Source organism: Epithele typhae (assembly GCF_022376455.1).
Source record: "Epithele typhae strain CBS 203.58 chromosome Unknown BXZ73scaffold_18, whole genome shotgun sequence".
Taxonomy (NCBI): domain Eukaryota; kingdom Fungi; phylum Basidiomycota; class Agaricomycetes; order Polyporales; family Epitheliaceae; genus Epithele; species Epithele typhae.
This window is the reverse complement of record NW_025954209.1, coordinates 157,332-174,489: the sequence shown is the minus strand read 5'-3', so window position 1 is coordinate 174,489 and position 17,158 is coordinate 157,332. Positions and strand designations below refer to the sequence as shown.

General features: G+C 61.3%; 6 protein-coding genes and 1 non-coding gene across 7 annotated transcripts; 6 read left to right on the top strand and 1 right to left on the bottom strand.

Moving 5' to 3' along the window:
• Positions 1-324: 324 nt before the first annotated feature.
• Positions 325-1,286, top strand: BXZ73DRAFT_76849 (endo-beta-N-acetylglucosaminidase; the record flags this gene model as incomplete). The annotated part of the gene is given in 3 exon segments (XM_048022521.1): positions 325-518; positions 556-569; positions 589-1,286. 3 exon segments carry the CDS (start codon positions 325-327, stop codon positions 1,284-1,286), a joined length of 906 nt encoding a protein of 301 aa, XP_047878763.1.
• An 824-nt stretch (positions 1,287-2,110) lies between these two features.
• Positions 2,111-3,160, top strand: BXZ73DRAFT_45544 (uncharacterized protein; the record flags this gene model as incomplete). Its single annotated transcript, XM_048019531.1, has 2 exons — positions 2,111-2,521; positions 2,558-3,160. 2 exons carry the CDS (start codon positions 2,111-2,113, stop codon positions 3,158-3,160), a joined length of 1,014 nt encoding a protein of 337 aa, XP_047878762.1.
• Positions 3,161-4,435: 1,275 nt separating this feature from the next.
• On the top strand, positions 4,436-4,508 carry BXZ73DRAFT_t90. Its single transcript has one exon. It is a non-coding gene; the product is annotated as a tRNA-Ile (tRNA).
• A 257-nt stretch (positions 4,509-4,765) lies between these two features.
• BXZ73DRAFT_89513 (calcium-transporting ATPase) lies at positions 4,766-8,556 on the top strand (the record flags this gene model as incomplete). Its single annotated transcript, XM_048025309.1, has 21 exons — positions 4,766-5,116; positions 5,146-5,248; positions 5,282-5,533; positions 5,583-5,664; positions 5,749-5,854; positions 5,881-6,049; positions 6,102-6,320; positions 6,383-6,544; positions 6,598-6,677; positions 6,713-6,733; positions 6,764-6,805; positions 6,842-6,873; positions 6,913-6,937; positions 6,980-6,999; positions 7,021-7,077; positions 7,120-7,191; positions 7,219-7,327; positions 7,352-7,712; positions 7,772-7,924; positions 7,984-8,189; positions 8,251-8,556. The coding sequence occupies 21 exons, from the start codon at positions 4,766-4,768 to the stop codon at positions 8,554-8,556; spliced, it is 2,928 nt and encodes a 975-aa protein (XP_047878761.1).
• Positions 8,557-8,829: 273 nt separating this feature from the next.
• BXZ73DRAFT_45557 (AAT-domain-containing protein) lies at positions 8,830-10,098 on the top strand (the record flags this gene model as incomplete). Its single annotated transcript, XM_048019534.1, has 3 exons — positions 8,830-8,886; positions 8,965-9,402; positions 9,460-10,098. The coding sequence occupies 3 exons, from the start codon at positions 8,830-8,832 to the stop codon at positions 10,096-10,098; spliced, it is 1,134 nt and encodes a 377-aa protein (XP_047878760.1).
• Positions 10,099-10,231: 133 nt separating this feature from the next.
• Positions 10,232-11,868, bottom strand: BXZ73DRAFT_100530 (CoA-transferase family III; the record flags this gene model as incomplete). The annotated part of the gene is made up of 6 exons (XM_048014602.1): positions 10,232-10,804; positions 10,864-10,915; positions 10,991-11,333; positions 11,403-11,461; positions 11,524-11,685; positions 11,741-11,868. 6 exons carry the CDS (start codon positions 11,866-11,868, stop codon positions 10,232-10,234), a joined length of 1,317 nt encoding a protein of 438 aa, XP_047878759.1.
• A 1,596-nt stretch (positions 11,869-13,464) lies between these two features.
• BXZ73DRAFT_45507 (uncharacterized protein) lies at positions 13,465-17,104 on the top strand (the record flags this gene model as incomplete). The annotated part of the gene is made up of 3 exons (XM_048019523.1): positions 13,465-13,777; positions 13,831-14,114; positions 14,804-17,104. 3 exons carry the CDS (start codon positions 13,465-13,467, stop codon positions 17,102-17,104), a joined length of 2,898 nt encoding a protein of 965 aa, XP_047878758.1.
• Positions 17,105-17,158: the final 54 nt, after the last annotated feature.

The following is a 17,158-nucleotide window of genomic DNA, read 5'->3' as shown; positions in this document are numbered from 1 at the left end:
CCGCATCCACAGCCGATCGGATTCCAGGAAGATCAAGACGGCGGCCCTTCTCATTCTCGAGGACGGCCATTGAATAAGGCAGTTTCTCCTGATGCCCAGCCTTTTGTCCGGCTTCCATGCCCTCACGGCGTTCCGATAGAGCTTCAGCCACATGCCTCTCGACACAGGACTCGACGCTCGTGATCTCGTACCTTGGTTGCGTCTACACCATCCTGCAGACCGTCCCAGCAAACGCGACTATAAGATCGGCGTCCGAAACGACGCCGTCCCCCGTGCCCGTCCGCATCTCCACGGAACCCCTCTACGCCACTTCCCTTCGCCACCATGGTCGCAGTCGCGAATCGTGTCGTGTTATACTACCAGACCCAGTACTCGCACGGCAACAGCGGGACCTACGTCTCCCCACTCCCCCTCATCGGCTACGTGACCCACCTCCTCCTGGCCGCCTTCCACCTCAACATGGGCCACGTCGGCCCTGACATCGTCCACCTGAACGACTTCCAGCCGTCGGACCCGTGGTTCGCCCCCATGTGGCCGGACATCGCGATGATGCAGGGGAAGGCACGAAGGTGCTCGGAATGCTCGGAGGCGCCGCACCGGGGACGTACGCCTGCCTGACGGACGACCTCTTCGACACCTACTACCCCGCGCTCAAGGAGGTGATCACGACCTACAACCTGGACGGAATGGACCTGGACGTTGAGGAGTACGTGTCGTCGGAGACGATCGCGCGCATCATCACCACGCTCAAGGCGGACTTCGGGGACGAGTTCCTGATCACGCTCGCGCCCGTCGCGAGCGCGCTCACCGAGAGCGGGAACCTGTCCGGCTTCGACTACATCACCCTCGAGCAGACGCTCGGCGATAAGATCGACTTCTACAACGCGCAGTTCTACTCCGGCTTCGGCACCTTCTTCCCCGAGACCCAGTACGAGGCGATCATCAACTACGACCAGGGCATTGACCCCGCACGCGTCACCGCGACGGTGCTCACGAGCCCGAACGACGGCTACGGCTACGTCTCGACGGACAACGTCGTCCAGAGCATCGAGAACCTCATGGAGAAGTACGGCACCGGGTGGGGCGGCGTCGGCGGGTGGGAGTACTTCAACGCGCTCCCGGACTCGAGCCAGCCGTGGAAGTGGGCGGTGACGATGAAGGAGGCGATGCGCGTCCAGAAGGCCAAGATGGAGGCGCGCGAGCGCGAGAAGGAGCTCGCGGCGGCGGAGGTGGACCGGCGACGGATACGCTCGCGGATGTTCAAGCTTCCCGCGAACGAGAACTGAGGGCGGGAGGAGGGTGCGGGCCGTGCGCGACCCACGACGCGATGAACATCATCTTGGGCAATGTATCTCTAGTTACGATCCGGGCTGCAGGGGTCTCCTCTCAGGCGCAATGTCATGATTACTCACGACCGTTCATCTTCCAGTTCTTATCGCCGCGCGCGCCCCCGCGGGGCAACGGATACGTACGCGCGAGAGTGCGAGACTGGACAAGTCGACAGTCGAACGTTCGAACGCTGTCTGCGAAGCTTCCAGGCGGCTTTGTACTCGGTCCGTAAATGCGGCGCGGCGCGCTCGAGCTCGAAGCGTCCGAACCCGAGAGCGCAGACAGGCGAGCGAGGCCCGACTTCCGACTGAGGAGCGCGGAAGTCCAATAGGAGCCGATTCCGCCAGGTTACCTGCTGCGCCCTCGCTCGCCGCTCTGGAGGGGCGTCGGATGTGTGCGCGGAAGGCTTTGCGCGGAGAGCGCCTAGCACACGCCGCGCATGCGAGGTGTTTATAAGAGCGGCGAGGAAACGACGATCAAGCGTGCAACACATCTTCACCCTCACTCACCAACCAGATTGCGCCTGATCCCGCGCCCCCTTATCGTTCCTCATCCACGTAAACGCCTCGTGTGTTCACTGCGCTCCACGCAGACTCGTGTTGTTCTCCACATAAAGTGAGTCCTTCATCGACTACCGCCAACCCAGCATCCCTCCCTCCCTCCCTCATCTCGCCTTTGATACTTGCAACTCTTTAGGACATCTGCCTTCGGCTTTCCTTCCGCAACGACCCCTATATAGCCGCCAGTTAGGAGATATCCGCTGCACTTTACCACGACGGCAATGACCGACACCCTGCGTCTGTGCATCCCGACCGCCGTTAAGACCCTCGTCTCGATGGAACAATACCCCTCTTCCCCACTCCAAGTCTTTCCCCCACCCGCACCCTCCACCACCAGTCGCACCCTCCGTGAGCGCTGCAACGTTCAATTCTCCCTGGTACTGGAGACCGCCATCAACGCTAAGGCGCCTGGCAAGCCCGTCGACCCATGGGCCGTGCGCGGACACCCTCAGCCCCATCGCACGAACCTTCCGCGCATGACGCGTCGCCGTAGCAGCATGCGGCAGCGCGCACCGTGCGCGCATGACGCCTCCAACGAGCCCGCGCCTCCTATGCCCTCCGTGCCTGCCCCCGCATCGCCCGCAGCGCCACCCCCCTCCGAGCCCGCGTCGCCGAAGCCCGCCCCCGCCGACGTCAAGGCCATGTACGAGCCCCGCGCGCCGCCCGAGACCGAGCCGTCCCTGCAAGCGATCATCCCCGGCGCGTGGGTCGCGTTCGGGGGCGTCAAGCACGCCGCCGAGTGGGGCTTCACGCACGTCGTCGACATCGACTACTACGCCGCGCACCCGCGCACCCGCGGGATCCTCAACTGCCGCGCCCCGTACGGCTCGCCCGTGTCCCCGCCGACGTCGGACGACGGGGTGGAGGTCGGCGCCGGGGGCGTGCGCCGCCTGCGCCTCCCGCTGCCCGCGACGGTCTCCGCGCGCTCGGTGTCGAAGCGGCTCGCGCTGTCGGACGCGCAGCTCGCGGTCGCGCGCGACTTCATGGCGGACGCGCTCCCGCCGTTCCTCGCGGGGAGCCCGTCGCAGGAGGCGGTGCGCGTGCTCGTCAGCGTGCCGCCTGGGCGGACGGCGGACGCGATGAGCGTGATGGGCTGCTACCTCGCGTGCGTGGCGGAGCGCGGGGTGGAGGAGGTGTTGCGGTGCGTGGACGAGGAGGACGCGGTGCTGAGCGTGTGGAAGGCGGAGGTGAGTGGGGAAGAGGCGGAGCGGCTGGAGGCGATTGCGCGTGCGCGGGTGTTAGACCCTGGGCTCGAGGTTGTGGAGTGGTAGTGAGCGGGCCGTCCTGTTGTATTGTATGGATATGTATCAATACCTGCCCCTTGTTGTTTTTGTACTACCCCCTGCGCGAGCCCTGTGTGGTGTTGAATTCCGGCCAGAGACTTGTGCGTCGAAAGCAAGTGCCATTGATAAAACGCCGTGAGAGCATAGACAGGTGTTGTACAGGGTATCCAGCTAGACGCGTCGACGGCACGGTACCAATCATACAGTCATTTTGAGGACGCCGTTCTGAGCGACAATTTCTGCAGAGTTCAATGGACGCCCTGTCCTGACATATGCTAAGCGTAGTTCCTGAGCCAGAATTTGTCAGTGCGACAAAGAACGAACATGTAACATGCGCATACCTCAAAGCTATGCTGATCATAGGGAGGCATGCTGTTGATGCTTTGTAAACTATCACCATAAGAGCCAGATCGATGCAGTGTCGAGCCAAGAGAGATTCCCGGAAGTAATTTCGCTGCATGACACATCAGTGTTAGGTTTTCGGGATCTACTCCACCCCAAGAATCACTTACGTCTAGCTGGCACTGGGAGGGATGGTTGAGGTACATCGGCGGTTTTCTTCCCAAGTTTATATGCTTCAACACGTAACTCCTATTCAACGAAGACAGTTAGAACCATAACCGTAGAGGCCACAACCAGGGTGGCGTCACCTCAAAACAATACGTTGCGTATTCGGGCTGCGCCACGATGGATTGCATGAAGGCATCTGAACTGTTCTCGGGTACTTTCGTGGCCGTGAAAGCCTGCGCCGAAAGATTTGCAGTCGCAGACGACGTCGAAGGTGTAGGGGTTACTGATTGAGAGCCATTGACCGAAGCGCCTTCGATTTCTGTGTAGGGTTCGAATAAGGGAGGCAGACCCAACGCAGCTCGTTGGGCTTTGTCAGCAGGTTCTTGAGGACACGGTGCCGGTGGTTTGCCTGTGGTGCGAAGGGCATGCAAGTAGTCGGTGATTCGGCGTTCCTAACAGGTGCAAGTGGCGATGAGGACCTGCGCGGTTCGGGAACGAGGAGATCCAAATAATATTACCTCAAAGCTCTCTTCTTTCTCACCGCGCGTAGCGGGGACATTCATGAAGATCACACGTCCTGCCATTTCGTAAGTGTGATAGACGAGAGATCACTTGCCGCTGATCGTCTTCTTGTGGTGTCTGTTGTTGCAGGCGAAGGGAGAGCCCCAAGCTCGTGTGTTTGGTTCGGTGCCACAGACGAACATGCATATTGACAAATGTCCGTGATATATCATTGCAGATGCTACATTTTATGGCCGACTAGCTCAGTTGGTTAGAGCGTGGTGCTAATAACGCCAGGTCGTCGGTTCGACCCCGGCGTTGGCCATCTTTTTGCTTTCGCCGCTACGTGTCCTCCCCCGCGCGTGATCTAAATGTAGCCGTGACCGTTCCCGCACTCAGTACTCATCCATCTCTCATCCTCGTCCTCGCTCAGTGCTCACCCCGCGCCCCCTTCAGGCTGCTTGACCGGCACCCTGCTCTATTTTTGCTGAGCGACAAGGAACTCCCCGCGCAGCAGCTGTAGCGCGGTCTTCGGCACTGCTGCGCACTGTCGCCGCTGACAGCCCCCATTTTGTGCAAGATATGGCGCTGGATCGCAAACGGACCCAGCACGACTACTCGTCTGACGGGGCCACCTCCTCTTCATCTGCGCGCGCAAGGTACACGGCCAGCCCCCGCGCCCCCATGAACGCCGAGCCCTACAACCCCTACCGCACCGAGTCCCCGCCCGCATCCGCCTACTTCTCTCACTTCGACGGCGACCACCACCATGAGCCGCATCCCACATGGCCGGACACAGATGCGCATTTTGCGTACAGCACAACGCTCCGACGGCACACGCTAGAGGGACCGCTGGGGTTACCACCACCCTCTCTGGGCGAACTCAGGAACGCGGCGGAGACGGAGGGACCGAGAGGGGTCTGGGACCGCACCGTGGGGCGGCTCATCGCTGCGTTACCCAGCGCGACCAGTACGAGCTGCTGCCGACGTCGCGCAAGGAGGATGCGCCAACGGAGAGTGCGTCTGCGCGGTTCGCGCACTACTCGATACAGGTGCGTCACTCAGGTTCGTTTGCTTGCATCGTCTGACCTCGCGAAGGACACTCTGGCCAATTCGGGACGTCCGTGACTGATGGTCTGTCCGCACGAAGGGTGTCGGACCTTTTGGCGACCCATGGATACAACGAGTTCACCGTCTCTACTCCGGAACCCATGCTCATCAAGTTCGCCAAGACGATATACGAGAACCCTCTCATCCTGTTACTATGCGGAAGTGCGGTGGTCAGCGCGGTCATGGGCAACATAGACGACGCGGTTAGCATCACCGTTGCGGTGCTCATCGTCCTCACTGGTGAGTGCGAGGCCTTTGGCGGTGCGAGCAAGGTTTGACCGGTCTTTAGTTGGCTTTGTTCAAGAGCAACGGTCAGAGAAGAGTTTGGAGGCGTTGAACAAGCTTGTTCCCCACCATTGTCATCTGATTCGGTAAGTCTTCGTGCAGAGTCTATTTTACGGTTTGAATTGTCCCACTTTCGTCATGCGTGCTTCATGCTCATCCGATTTGTTCAGAGAAGGAAAACCTCTACACGTCCTTGCCAACGAGCTCGTTCCCGGAGACATCGTCACCTTTTCCACCGGAGACCGCGTACCCGCAGACGTTCGGCTGGTGTCTGCGGTTGACCTCGAGGTGGACGAGAGCAGCTTGACGGCGAAACCACGACGCGGCGAAAAGACACGGAGACATGCACTCCGATACAATCAAACGGGTACCCCAACGGAAACGGGAACGGGTATGGCGCTCCTACAGCGGAGCCTGTTGCCTTGGCAGATCGGTCATGCATAGCGTACATGGGTACTCTGGTCAGGAACGGTGCGTGTTTGTTTATTCTCCATGCAACTATGGGTTCAAGCCGGTTGCCCAGGCAGAGGAACAGGCATTGTGATCGCAACTGGGACCCAGACGGAGTTCGGGATGATCTTCGCCATGATGCAAGAAGTCGAGGAGAAGCGGACACCCCTCCAGCTGAGCATGGACGAGCTTGCCACCAAGCTTTCCATGATCTCTTTCGGCATCATTGGCGTTATTTGCCTCATCGGAGTCATTCAGAAGCGTCCTTGGCTGGATATGTTCACTATCGGAGGTACGTCTCCAACATGTCTTGCGCATATACCCGGGTTGTTCAGCACAGTTGGTGGAACGCAGTCTCCCTTGCTGTGGCAGCCATCCCGGAAGGTCTCCCCATCGTAACGACAGTTACGCTTGCTTTGGGCGTGTTGCGAATGTCAAAAAGGAAGGCTATTGTGAAGAAGCTTCATTCAGTCGAAGCCCTCGGTTCCGTTTCTGTTATTTGTTCCGACAAAACAGGTATATATGCTTTTATTTTTTTTCAAGAAGAAGCTGACTGTGCCTGTGAACAGGCACATTGACTAAGAACGAGCAAACTGTGACGGAAATCTACTCTGTAGATGAGACCATCACATTGGATGGGTCTGCATCTGTCGCCCCTTCCACGACCATCACCCCCTCCCTGAGCAAACATTGATCATCGGCTCGGTATGCAACAACGCCATCCGAAACGACGAGGGCGCTTTCGTCGGTCAATCTACCGATGTTGCCTTACTCAACGTGCTTTCACTCTTTGGCATGACGGATGAACGGCAGGTGAATCTCCAAAGACCGCACGCGAAACGCCGGTCCTTACTTGTCTTTCTAGTTCTTTGTTCGTAAATCAGAGATTCCGTTCAGCTCGGAACGCAAGTACATGGCAGTCAGTGGTGTTCACGGCAATGGCGCTCAAAGGGAAATGTACTACATCAAGGGTTCCATCGAGGCCATCCTAGACAAGTGCAAGTTCTACTACGTCTCGACGAATCCACGCCCGCACTCGAGCAACACACGTAACGTCATCTTATCGAAAGCTAATGCCACCGCTTCACGAGGCCTTCGTATCATTGCTCTGGCATATGGCTATGGTTCCGTCGAGACGCCTTCTTCCACCGCCCCTTCTTCTCGTGCCGGCACCCCCAGCTCTCAAGTAGACACCCACAAGTCCAACCTCGTTTTCGTTGGGTTCCAAGCCATGCTCGATCCTCCCGCAAAGGCGTTGCCGACGCGATCAATCTCCTCCAGTCCGGAGGTGTGCAGGTCGTCATGATCACCGGGGACGCTGAGGAGACCGCTCTCTCAATCGCACGCGCCCTCGGGTTGCGCGTTGGGACCGGTGCGCACAGCGGATGCCTAACGGGTCAGGCGATCGACCGGATGACCAAGGAGCAACTGCGGGAGATGGTCGGCGGTGTGAGCGTGTTCGCGCGGACAACACCAAAACACAAGATGGCCATCGTCGAAGCGTTCCAGAGCCGTGGCGCGATAGTCGCGATGACCGGAGACGGCGTCAACGACGCGCCTGCGCTCAAGATGGCGGATATCGGTGTTTCTATGGGCAAGAGCGGCACGGATGTGGCCAAGGAGGCGGCGGACATGATTCTCGTGGACGACAACTTTAGCACTATCCTTCCCGCAGTAGAAGAAGGTCCGTGTCTTCGCGCCCCTCGGTGTCTCGCTCGGTGGCTGACAACTGGTGTTCTACAGGAAAGTCTATCTTCCACAACATTCAAAACTTCCTGTCGTTCCAGCTCAGCACGGCGTGCGCCGCGCTGACGCTGATCACGCTGAGCACTTTCTTCGGTCTGGACAATCCCTTAAATGCCATGCAGATCCTCTTTATCAACATCCTCATGGACGGTTCGTGTTGCGTCTAGGCCTTGAGAGAGGCACGTTGGCTCATTTTAAATATTCGACAGGACCCCCGAGCCAGTCGCTTGGTGTAGACCCTGTCGATCCTCAGGTCATGCGAAGACCCCCTAGGAAGAAGGACGCGCCCGTGATCAGCAAACGGCTTGTGTACCGCGTCCTCTTCTCCGCATCGATCATCGTTGTTGGAACACTTTTTGTCTATGTATATGCGCTTGCGGACGACCAAGACATGACGAGGCGAGAACAGACCATGGTTTGTGCCTCATCTGCTCCGTTCTGTGACACCAGCCTGACATGATCCTGGATCCCCACAGACCTTCACTTGCTTCGTGTTCCTCGATCTCGTCTCCGCAGTCCAGAACCGTGGCATGGGCTGTGGGCTCTTCCAGAACCGCATGCTGGTCACAACCGTGTCGACGTCGTTCCTAGTGCAGCTCGCGCTTATCTACGTCTCCTTCCTTCAAAGCATCTTCCAGACCGAGGCGCTTGGCTTGTTCGATCTGTGCACGTTGCTGGCGCTGGGCGCAGTGTCGGCGACACTACACGAGGCACGACGGAGGTACGAGCGTTCATTGAACGCGACGATGACATATTCTAGCACAGTAGAGGAGCTCGCGTGAGCATTCAGAAGAAGATACGCTATATAGAGGATGGCATATAATGTGGATTAATATCAGTACCGGGTTCAGGCTCGCCGTCCGCGTGCATTGGGTCAAGAGCAATTTCTCATGCTCAAGTCCTATCCTCTCGGTGTCTCTTCGATCCCAAAGGGGAGTAACTCCTGGAAGCTTTCGCTAGTATTGTTACTGCGATCCCATGACCGTGGGTTGCGGGTCCGGAATTAGGGTACACCCGAAGACTTCACTATCGCGCTCGTCTTGCTTCAGCCGACGATGACCTCCGAAAAGTACAACATTCCTCGCCTCCAGTGGGCAGGAACTCCTTATGAGGTGGGTGCGCATCACCTCACTCCTCGTCTTCTATCTCGCTTACCCTCTTTCATCTCTTATCTTCCTCTGCGCATCCAGGTCGGCTTGCAGCATGGCGAGCAGCTGGCGCCTCAGATCCTCGACCAGCTCGCGATCTATCGCGCCATGTTCGCCGAGACGTGCAACTTCGATTGGGCGCGCGTGCGCGAGACCGCCGAAGAATTTCGCGCGACGATAGCGCACCTCGCGCCCGCGCTCCTCGACGAGATGCGCGGGATCGCCGACGGCGTGGCTCGCGGCTACAAAACGGGGGCGTGGGACGGGCCCGTCGACGCCGTCGACATCGTCGCGCTCAATGCGCGCAGCGAAATCGCGCTCGGCCAGTGGGACGACGGTTGCACGAGCGTCGCGTGGCGGGTTGACGGCTCGCGGCAGCTCCTCGCGCAGAACTGGGACTGGCGCGAGACGGTGGGCAAGAACCTCGCGATGGCGTCGATAACCGCGCCAGGGAAGCCTCGGATGTGGATGGTCATCGAGGTCCGTGCCCCTCTTCTGCCCCGGGGCTAGTTCACCGAGACCGACGGGCGTATGCAGCCAGGAATTGTGGGCAAGATCGGGTTCAACGCCGCCTCCGTCGGGGTGTGTCTCAACGCCATCCGCGCGCGGCCAATCTCCACCTCGCTCCTCCCCGTACACCTCCTCTTGCGGCTGGCGCTCGAGAGCACGTCGGCGGAGGGGGCGATCAGGACCTTCGAGCGGCTCGGCGGGTGCGCGTCCTCGCAGCACATCCTCATCGCCGACGCCGCCGGCGCACACGGCCTCGAGCTCTCGCCCAACGGCGCGGAGTACCTCAAACCCGACGCGGACGGCCTCCTCGCGCACACGAACCACTTCCTCGCGAACACGCTGGTGGACGAGCCGCCCTGGCTCGAGGGCTCGCGGCCGCGCCTCGCGCGCGCGTACGAGCTCTGCCGCGCGCTCCGCGACGAGCTCGGTGCGGAGAAGCTCCCAGGCACGGTCGACGGCGCGCTCCTCCGCGGACGCGTGTTCGCCGACACCCACGGGGGTCCACAGGCCATCTGCGGGCGTGCGGACCCCGCGCGCGCCGCGGCGATTCAGACGCTGTTCAACATCGCGATGGACCTGGGACCGGGACACGCGCCGACCGCGGAGGTCGTGTTCGGGCGACCGGGCAGCGGGGAGGAGAGCAGCGTGTTCTGCATGCCGTGGTGAACGCCATTGCGAGACGGTCGTATGACCTGTCGCGCGACAGCAAGAAGTGGCTTGTACGTTAACCCCGGTACATGCGATGTATACAGCGGAACGGCGTCACGACGAGGCGGACGCCCGCACCTCCTTGACCCCATTATTTTCCCACAACGCCGGTCACCTGCAGCCGCGCGAACTCCCCCTCGGAGAGTCCGAGCTCGTCCACGAGCACCTCGCGGTTGTGCTGCCCGAGCTCCGGGCCGGCCCAGCGCGTGGGCGCGTCGCAGCCCTCGAGCACGGGCACGACCTTGCTCATCTTCACGGTCCAGCCCGCCCCGCCGTCCGCGCCTGGGACGGCGACTTCCTCGACGAGGCCGCGGGCCTTGGTGTGCTCGCTCTCGACGACGTCGCGCACGTTGAGCACCTGGCCGACGGGGACGCCGACGGCCTTCAGGGCGTCCTCGGCCTCCTGCGCCGTGCGCCCCGCCGTCCACGCGGCGATCGCGGCCTCGATCTCGGCCTGGCGCGCGACGCGGTGGTGGTTCTGCGCGTAGTCGGGGCCGACGAGGTCCGCGCGGCCGATGGCGTGCATGAGGCGGGCGTAGATGGAGTCGGCGTTCGCGCCGATGACGACGTACGCGGGCGCCGCTGGGGACGAGGGCGCGGGCTTGCACGGGTAGGCGTTTGTGGGCACGATGCCGGTCACCGAGGAGCCTGACGGGCCACGGATCTGCGAGGCAGCCTGGTCACGGGGGGAGCGGGAGGACGCGCGCGACTGGGGGGACACACCTTGCCCTTGCGGTCGTACTCTGGGATTATGCCTTCCATAAGGTTAATCATGCTGTGTGGCAGGGAAGCGTTTCAACGGGTATTCAGTGTTCATCGCCAGAGACGTGATGGATTGGGCGTGGCTCACCTCTCGAATATGCTCACGTCGACGGTCTGGCCGCCGCGCAGGCCCTGCGCTTCCCGGTTCTTGCGCGACAACAGCGCGAGGACGGTGCCAAACGCCGCGTGCAGGCCCGCCACGGAGTCTCCGAGGCTGACGTTCGGCCGCACTGGAGGTCCGGAGAGCGCCCCGGTCTGTGGGTCCGGTTGTCCGTTGATATACCGGAAGCCGGACTCGGCCTCGCACACGGACGCGTACCCCGGGCGCGAGGACCAGGGACCGGTCTGACCGTAGCCGCTCACTCGCGTGAAGACGAGGGATGGGTTCAGGGGATGTAGGTCGTCCGGACCGAGGTTCCACTTCTCGAGAGCTAGAGGTGCAGTGTGCGATCGAGGAGAGCATGTGAGCAAGAAGGCGCAGTTGCTGCGTGTGGACTTACTTCCGGGCTTGAAGTTCTCGAGGATGACATCACTAGTCACTGCGAGCCTTTTCACGAGGCTAGGAATAGGAGGAAGATGAGTGAGTCTCGTAGCAGCCACTAGTGGGAAATCGTGGCTTACTTGCGGCCCTCTTCTTTGCGCAGGTCGATGGTGACGCTCTTTTTGTTTCGGGCAATGCTTCGCCACCAGGGGCTGATACCGTCGACATCAAGCTCTCTCCAGACGCGAAGTGGATCACCAACGTCGGGAGGCTCCACTTTTATGACCTCGGCGCCGTAGTGACTATGATGGCAAGATTCAAATTCAACATAGAGGAAGTCGGGAAGCTAGTACATACCCCAGGAGTTGACCGCAAAATGGACCTGCGATTACCTGTCCGACTTCCAGAACGCGGATACCCGCTAGGGGAAGCGTGTTGGAAGGAGCGGCAGATTGGATACCCCTCTTGGTTGATTGAAGGTCCATTCTAGCATATGTATTTCTCGAAGAAAGCTGTGAAAGACGCAGCGGCAGTGGTCCAACACAGTGATGCGTTTTCAGTTTCATCGTGCAGGCTAGTACTGGTACCAAGGGTGATTGTCAGAGATGGATGATGCAGGAAAAACAAGAGACTCAAACATTGTGTACTGCTAGCTGCTGTATATAAGCCTCTGTGAAGAGACCAACTGGGGTTAGTAGAGCCAAAGGGGTGCTTTTAGTCGGAGTTGTCGGTTACGTTTCGCTCGTCGGCCGAAGCTACTGTTCGTAGTCATGAGACCTCGAGGACCCTAGATATGGCACAGTTTGCACCAGTATTTGACCGGTAGCCTCTAGTCGTTGAAATAAAGCCATGGTTCCTGGAGAAGTCTAGCAAATTCAGTAAGTCGAGGTACAATCAGACGGGGCGGCCAGTAGGCGATTGAATCGGAGACCGCGGACCCCTCCGGACCGGCGTCGTGCCGGAGCAGACCGAGCCACCCTGTTACACGAGGACATCGCGGGGCACGCTTAATCCCCCACACAGCGATTAGCGACGTGTCCACATTGACAAGGCTAGGCTGTCGCAACCCTCCGAAGAAATCCCAGTGAAACAGGTGTGAGCGACAAGTGAACGTTTGAACGGTCCAGTAGCGCTTCAAGCTCGGGGCCGACGGCGCGTTCCTTACGACTGGGATGGTAACCGAGACGTCATCAATATCTGAGGTTATCCGCACCAACACCCGAGTCGACGCTCCGACCTGCGTGATGGTAAACAAGGGGGCTGTCTGTAAATTAGACCTGCGGGTTGGACATTAAGCCGTGGGTGATCACGCGAAAGAGAGTTACAGCCGCTTCCCAAGCGGATCGGAGTGCTTAATGGATTTAATAAAGCGACGTCGGACGGGCTTGAACCCGATCCCGCCTGGCCCATCTCTTCCTACCTGACCATCACCTGGCGCACCCCGAGTTTCGCCATTCCACGGATTCTTCTACTCCATTTCCCTGTTTCATTGCGCGCATCCCCCAGGAGAACGAGTCGGAGACCAGGCGGCTTGCACGTGTCGTCCAGAACGCCCAACGTGAGTACTGGATCTCTGCGCCCACACGGCATGTGCTACAGCCACGAACAGCGCATACAACAACACAGGCAACCTGTTGGACAGCCCACAGGCCTCGACCTCCGGCGGCGCGCCCGCTGCGGTGGACCTGGAGTTGCGGGGAGGAGCGCGGATAAGCAACGGCCCTGCGACGGAGCCAGGTGAGCTGCGATCGACGGAAATGAGCTCTTTCTCCGAGAACACCACCGCGGGCGAGCCTCGTTCTCCCCGCGTGGACGGCCCCGAGCCTCAAGAAGAGTTGAGCAAATCCACGACCACCTCCGCCTCCGCTTCCAGCTCCCAGGTCGCCCCCGCCCCCCCTCCCCCGCCGGCCACACCGCCCTCCGCCGCCGCCGCGCTGACCGCCCCCACCATCCCTCCGATCCCACCACGATCCCCATTGCGGGCTGCAGCCATCGCAAAGGCCGCTGCGTCCGGCCTACGACCCCAGCTCTCTACCTCCCCGGCCGTCGCGACAAGCGCCCCCAGCCGAGAGACCGACGGTATGCCGCTCGTGCACGCTCAGAGCTACGGCTCCTTCTCCGGCCTCTTGGACACCCCTAGCGCTATGCCCCGACGGCCCAGCTCCCCCGAGCATAAGCCCCTCCCCCGCATTCCACAACCGTCGGATGGCATCTCTTTGTCCGCGATGGAGGACGAGGACGACGCGACGCTGCTTGCCTCCGACTCTGTGCGTTCCTCCGCCACTGCTGTCATGAGCAAGCGACAGTACGCCCTTTTCGAGCTCGTCTCTTCGGAACGAGCGTATGCGCATGACTTATCCCTCATCCGCGACATCCACATTCCCCTAGCATTGGGTGCGTATCCAGCTCCCTAACGGATGTCCCGAGCGTCGTCTCACGCCTCACAGGCCAACCTATCCCTCCTGCGACGCCTGCGACACCTCCAGGGTCGGCCTCGTCGTCGAGGGCTGTGTCCGCAGCATCCGAGCCGCCACCAATGACCCCAGAGGACGTCAGAATCGTCTTCAACAACATTGGGCAGATCGCCGACTTCGCAATCGACCTTGCGGACGCCCTTCAAACTGCTCTGGGGCAAGTGGGAGAGGCTGCGTTGGAGCACGGGAGGGACAGCATGGGGAGCATCAATGGCGGACTCACGGACGACGAGCTCGGGAAAGTAATGATCGCCTCTGTGAGTCACTCATTCTCTCTCCCGCGTATCGTTTGTGGATGCACCCCCTCTTCGCCTGTGAGGAGGTCCTGTTCCCGGAGCGATGGGGAAGCGTGCTGGCCATCTTCCGACCCTCTCAACGATCGTGCCGTCAGCCGATCACACCGCGCTGTCTGAAGAACCCTTGACAGTCGTCACGGCTCATTGATTTCTGGCATTGGCTGTACGAACCATGGATCGTACCCCGCAGTCGTCCATATTCATTGGGTATTGGGCCATCCTCAGTGGCCCCTCACTCAATGGTCACGGTCGCTGTATGCGTTATTGGCAGGCTGTCTCGTCCCGACTCGTATGTTCCCATGTCCAAAAGTGATACGGACATCCACCCTGTCGTCCACCACACGTCTCAGGTCCCCCAACCGGAGACTGTAGAGCAATGCGGTCTAGACCAGGTGGACTCGAACTGAAGAACGTGCTCGGGCGCGCGTGCTTGGGCGGGTGATAAATGAACTGCCGCATTGTGAATGGGAGCTCGTTTTAATGCACGGGGTGGGTATATCGAGCAGGCCCCACCGGGGCTTTTCCGGCACACCCTTCGGGCAACGCTGGCAGTCGACCCCCCTCCGGACTTTGAACGCTCCAGATGTTTCTCCGCCTGCACGCCTCGGGAACCATGCTAATTTCGCGCGGCCGCGCTCCCACCCACACAGGTTGCGGAAATGGAGGCGCTCTACCGACCGTACATCACCAAGCACTCGAACGCGCTCGAGCACCTGAAGAACCTGCCGCAAACGCCGGCGCTGACCTCGTACCTCGCGCACACGACCGCGCTCGCGTCGAGCATGTCGCACGCGTGGGACCTACCGTCGCTGTTGATCAAGCCCGTGCAACGGCTGCTCAAGTACCCGCTCCTTCTCGCCGCGATCATCGACGAGACCCCGGATACGCACCCAGACAAGTCGTGGCTGCGCGCCGCGCGCGAGTCGCTGGAAGAGGTCGCGCGAGGCGTGAACGAGGGTCGCCGGCGGCGCGAGGTCGTGCGCGAGGTGCTCGCCGGTGGGCACGGGATCGTTGCGACGCCACGAATAAACGACGTGAAGGGGAAGAAGAAGACGCTCGGAATCGGGCCCTCCGTCAGCCTCGGACGGATGAAGACGATACGTGCGGCAGCGCTCACAGCCAAGGAAGGCCCAGAAGCGAACGTGGAGGCGGAGGAGGTCAGGGCGCTTGGCGACCAGCTGAAGCGGCACGACGCGTTCGTCAAACGGTTCGCGGAGGACGCGCTCGCCTGGGTCGACGCCGCGGGCGACATGACCGCCGCGCTGGACGAATGGGCACACGTGTTCGGGAACGTGATCTGGATGGACGACGACGGCGGCGGCTCAGAGGCGTTCGAGGCGTTCCGCGACCTTATCGCGGACCACCTCCTCCCCATCTGCCAGCAGACGCGGACCGAGATTACTGAGCAGCTCATACCCATGCTTGACGCGCTCGTCAAGACCACCGTCGCGCCGATGCGTCTCCTCGAGGCGATGAAGACGCTCGAGCCGGTCCACTACGGCCTCCTCAATGTCGACGTGACTAAATCGCGCCCCCCACCGCAGTTGCTCGACATGTCGCAGTCGTACGTCGCGCTCCGTGAGCAGCTCGCGGCCGAGCTTCCGCAATACCTCCGCCTATTCGACGCTGCCGCGTCCGGGTGCACACTCCGGTTCGCCACCATCCAGAGCCGCTACTTCTACCGCGTTCGCGAGCGCTGGTCCGAGCTCTGGGACGCGCTCAAGGTCGACGAGGAGGCCAACCTCGGCGCCCCCGAGACGCTCCGCGTGTGGTGGTCTCGCTTCGCCGAGGTCGAGGTCCAGCTCAAGGCGCTCCGCATCATCCAGCCTCCACCATCGCGACGCGCGCCCGCAGAGAAGCTCCGCCTCCGCCAGCCTGCGAACGGTACGCCACGTGGACGCGGCGATGGGGATGTCGCATCCGTCGCGGTCGTGTCGACCATGCTCGCTGCGCTCGAGCCGCTTTCAATCCCAACCCCGAGCCCGACGCGCGGCGCGTTTGCGGCGGGGACGTCTCCGCAGAGCGGCAAGACGCGGAGCGTGCACTCGGTGGAGGGCGAGGGGCGGACGGTGATGTCGCCGCGGAAGTCGCAGGAGAGCATCCACTCGAAGCGCTCTGGCAAGTCGCACCGGACGCCGTCACGCGGGACGAGCCTTGGGGGGATGCATGACGAGGGCTTCCACGGCCTGCCGGGCCTCACGGCCCTCGCGCCAACACGGGAGAAGGACAGGGGGAAGCAACGGGAACAGCGACCAAATCGAGAACAAGACCCACACGACGAGGCGACATATTCGCGCTCGCGGAGCATGCCGCTCGCCACCGCGCCGCCAATGGGGAAGGTCTCGAGCTCACCGTCGCTCGGCAAGTTCCTCGACGTCCCGGACGAGGAGAGCTCGAACAGCAGCAATCCGAGCATCATCAGCGTCGTCCTCGACGACCGGGACGGCCGCGGGCGGCCAGCGCGCAAGCCGAGCTTCCGCCGCCGCCTCACGGACAGCTTCAGAGCGAACCCACTTTCATCCGATGCTGCCGCACAGGTCCAAGCGCAAACACCTCCGTCAACAAGACAACGCCGGTCGCCGTCGCTGCCCAACCCATCGCCATCGCCCACAAAGGCGAGCTTCGCCTCATCCGCGTCCACCTTCGTCCCGAGCCCCTCGTACCCGCGCGGACTCTCGCGGCGGCGGACGAGCGGGCAGATGCCGTCGCTGTACGAGTGCCGGGTGATCCACCGGTGCGAGCCACCGCCTGGGGTGTCGTACCGCGACCTGCCGTTCTTCACGCTCCGCGTCGACGACGTGTACGAGATCTTGGAGGAGGCGGGGCACCCGTCCACGCACCGCGACCTGCCGCTGTACGTCGACGACGGCGAGGACTGTCTCCTCCTCGCGCGCTCGGCGCGCGGCGACGTTGGCTGGGTGCTCGCCAGCTTCCTCCTTCCTGTGGACTAGCGGCGGGCATGGGAAAACTGCGGTCTGTATCGCACTTGGCGGGCCTCGGACCGC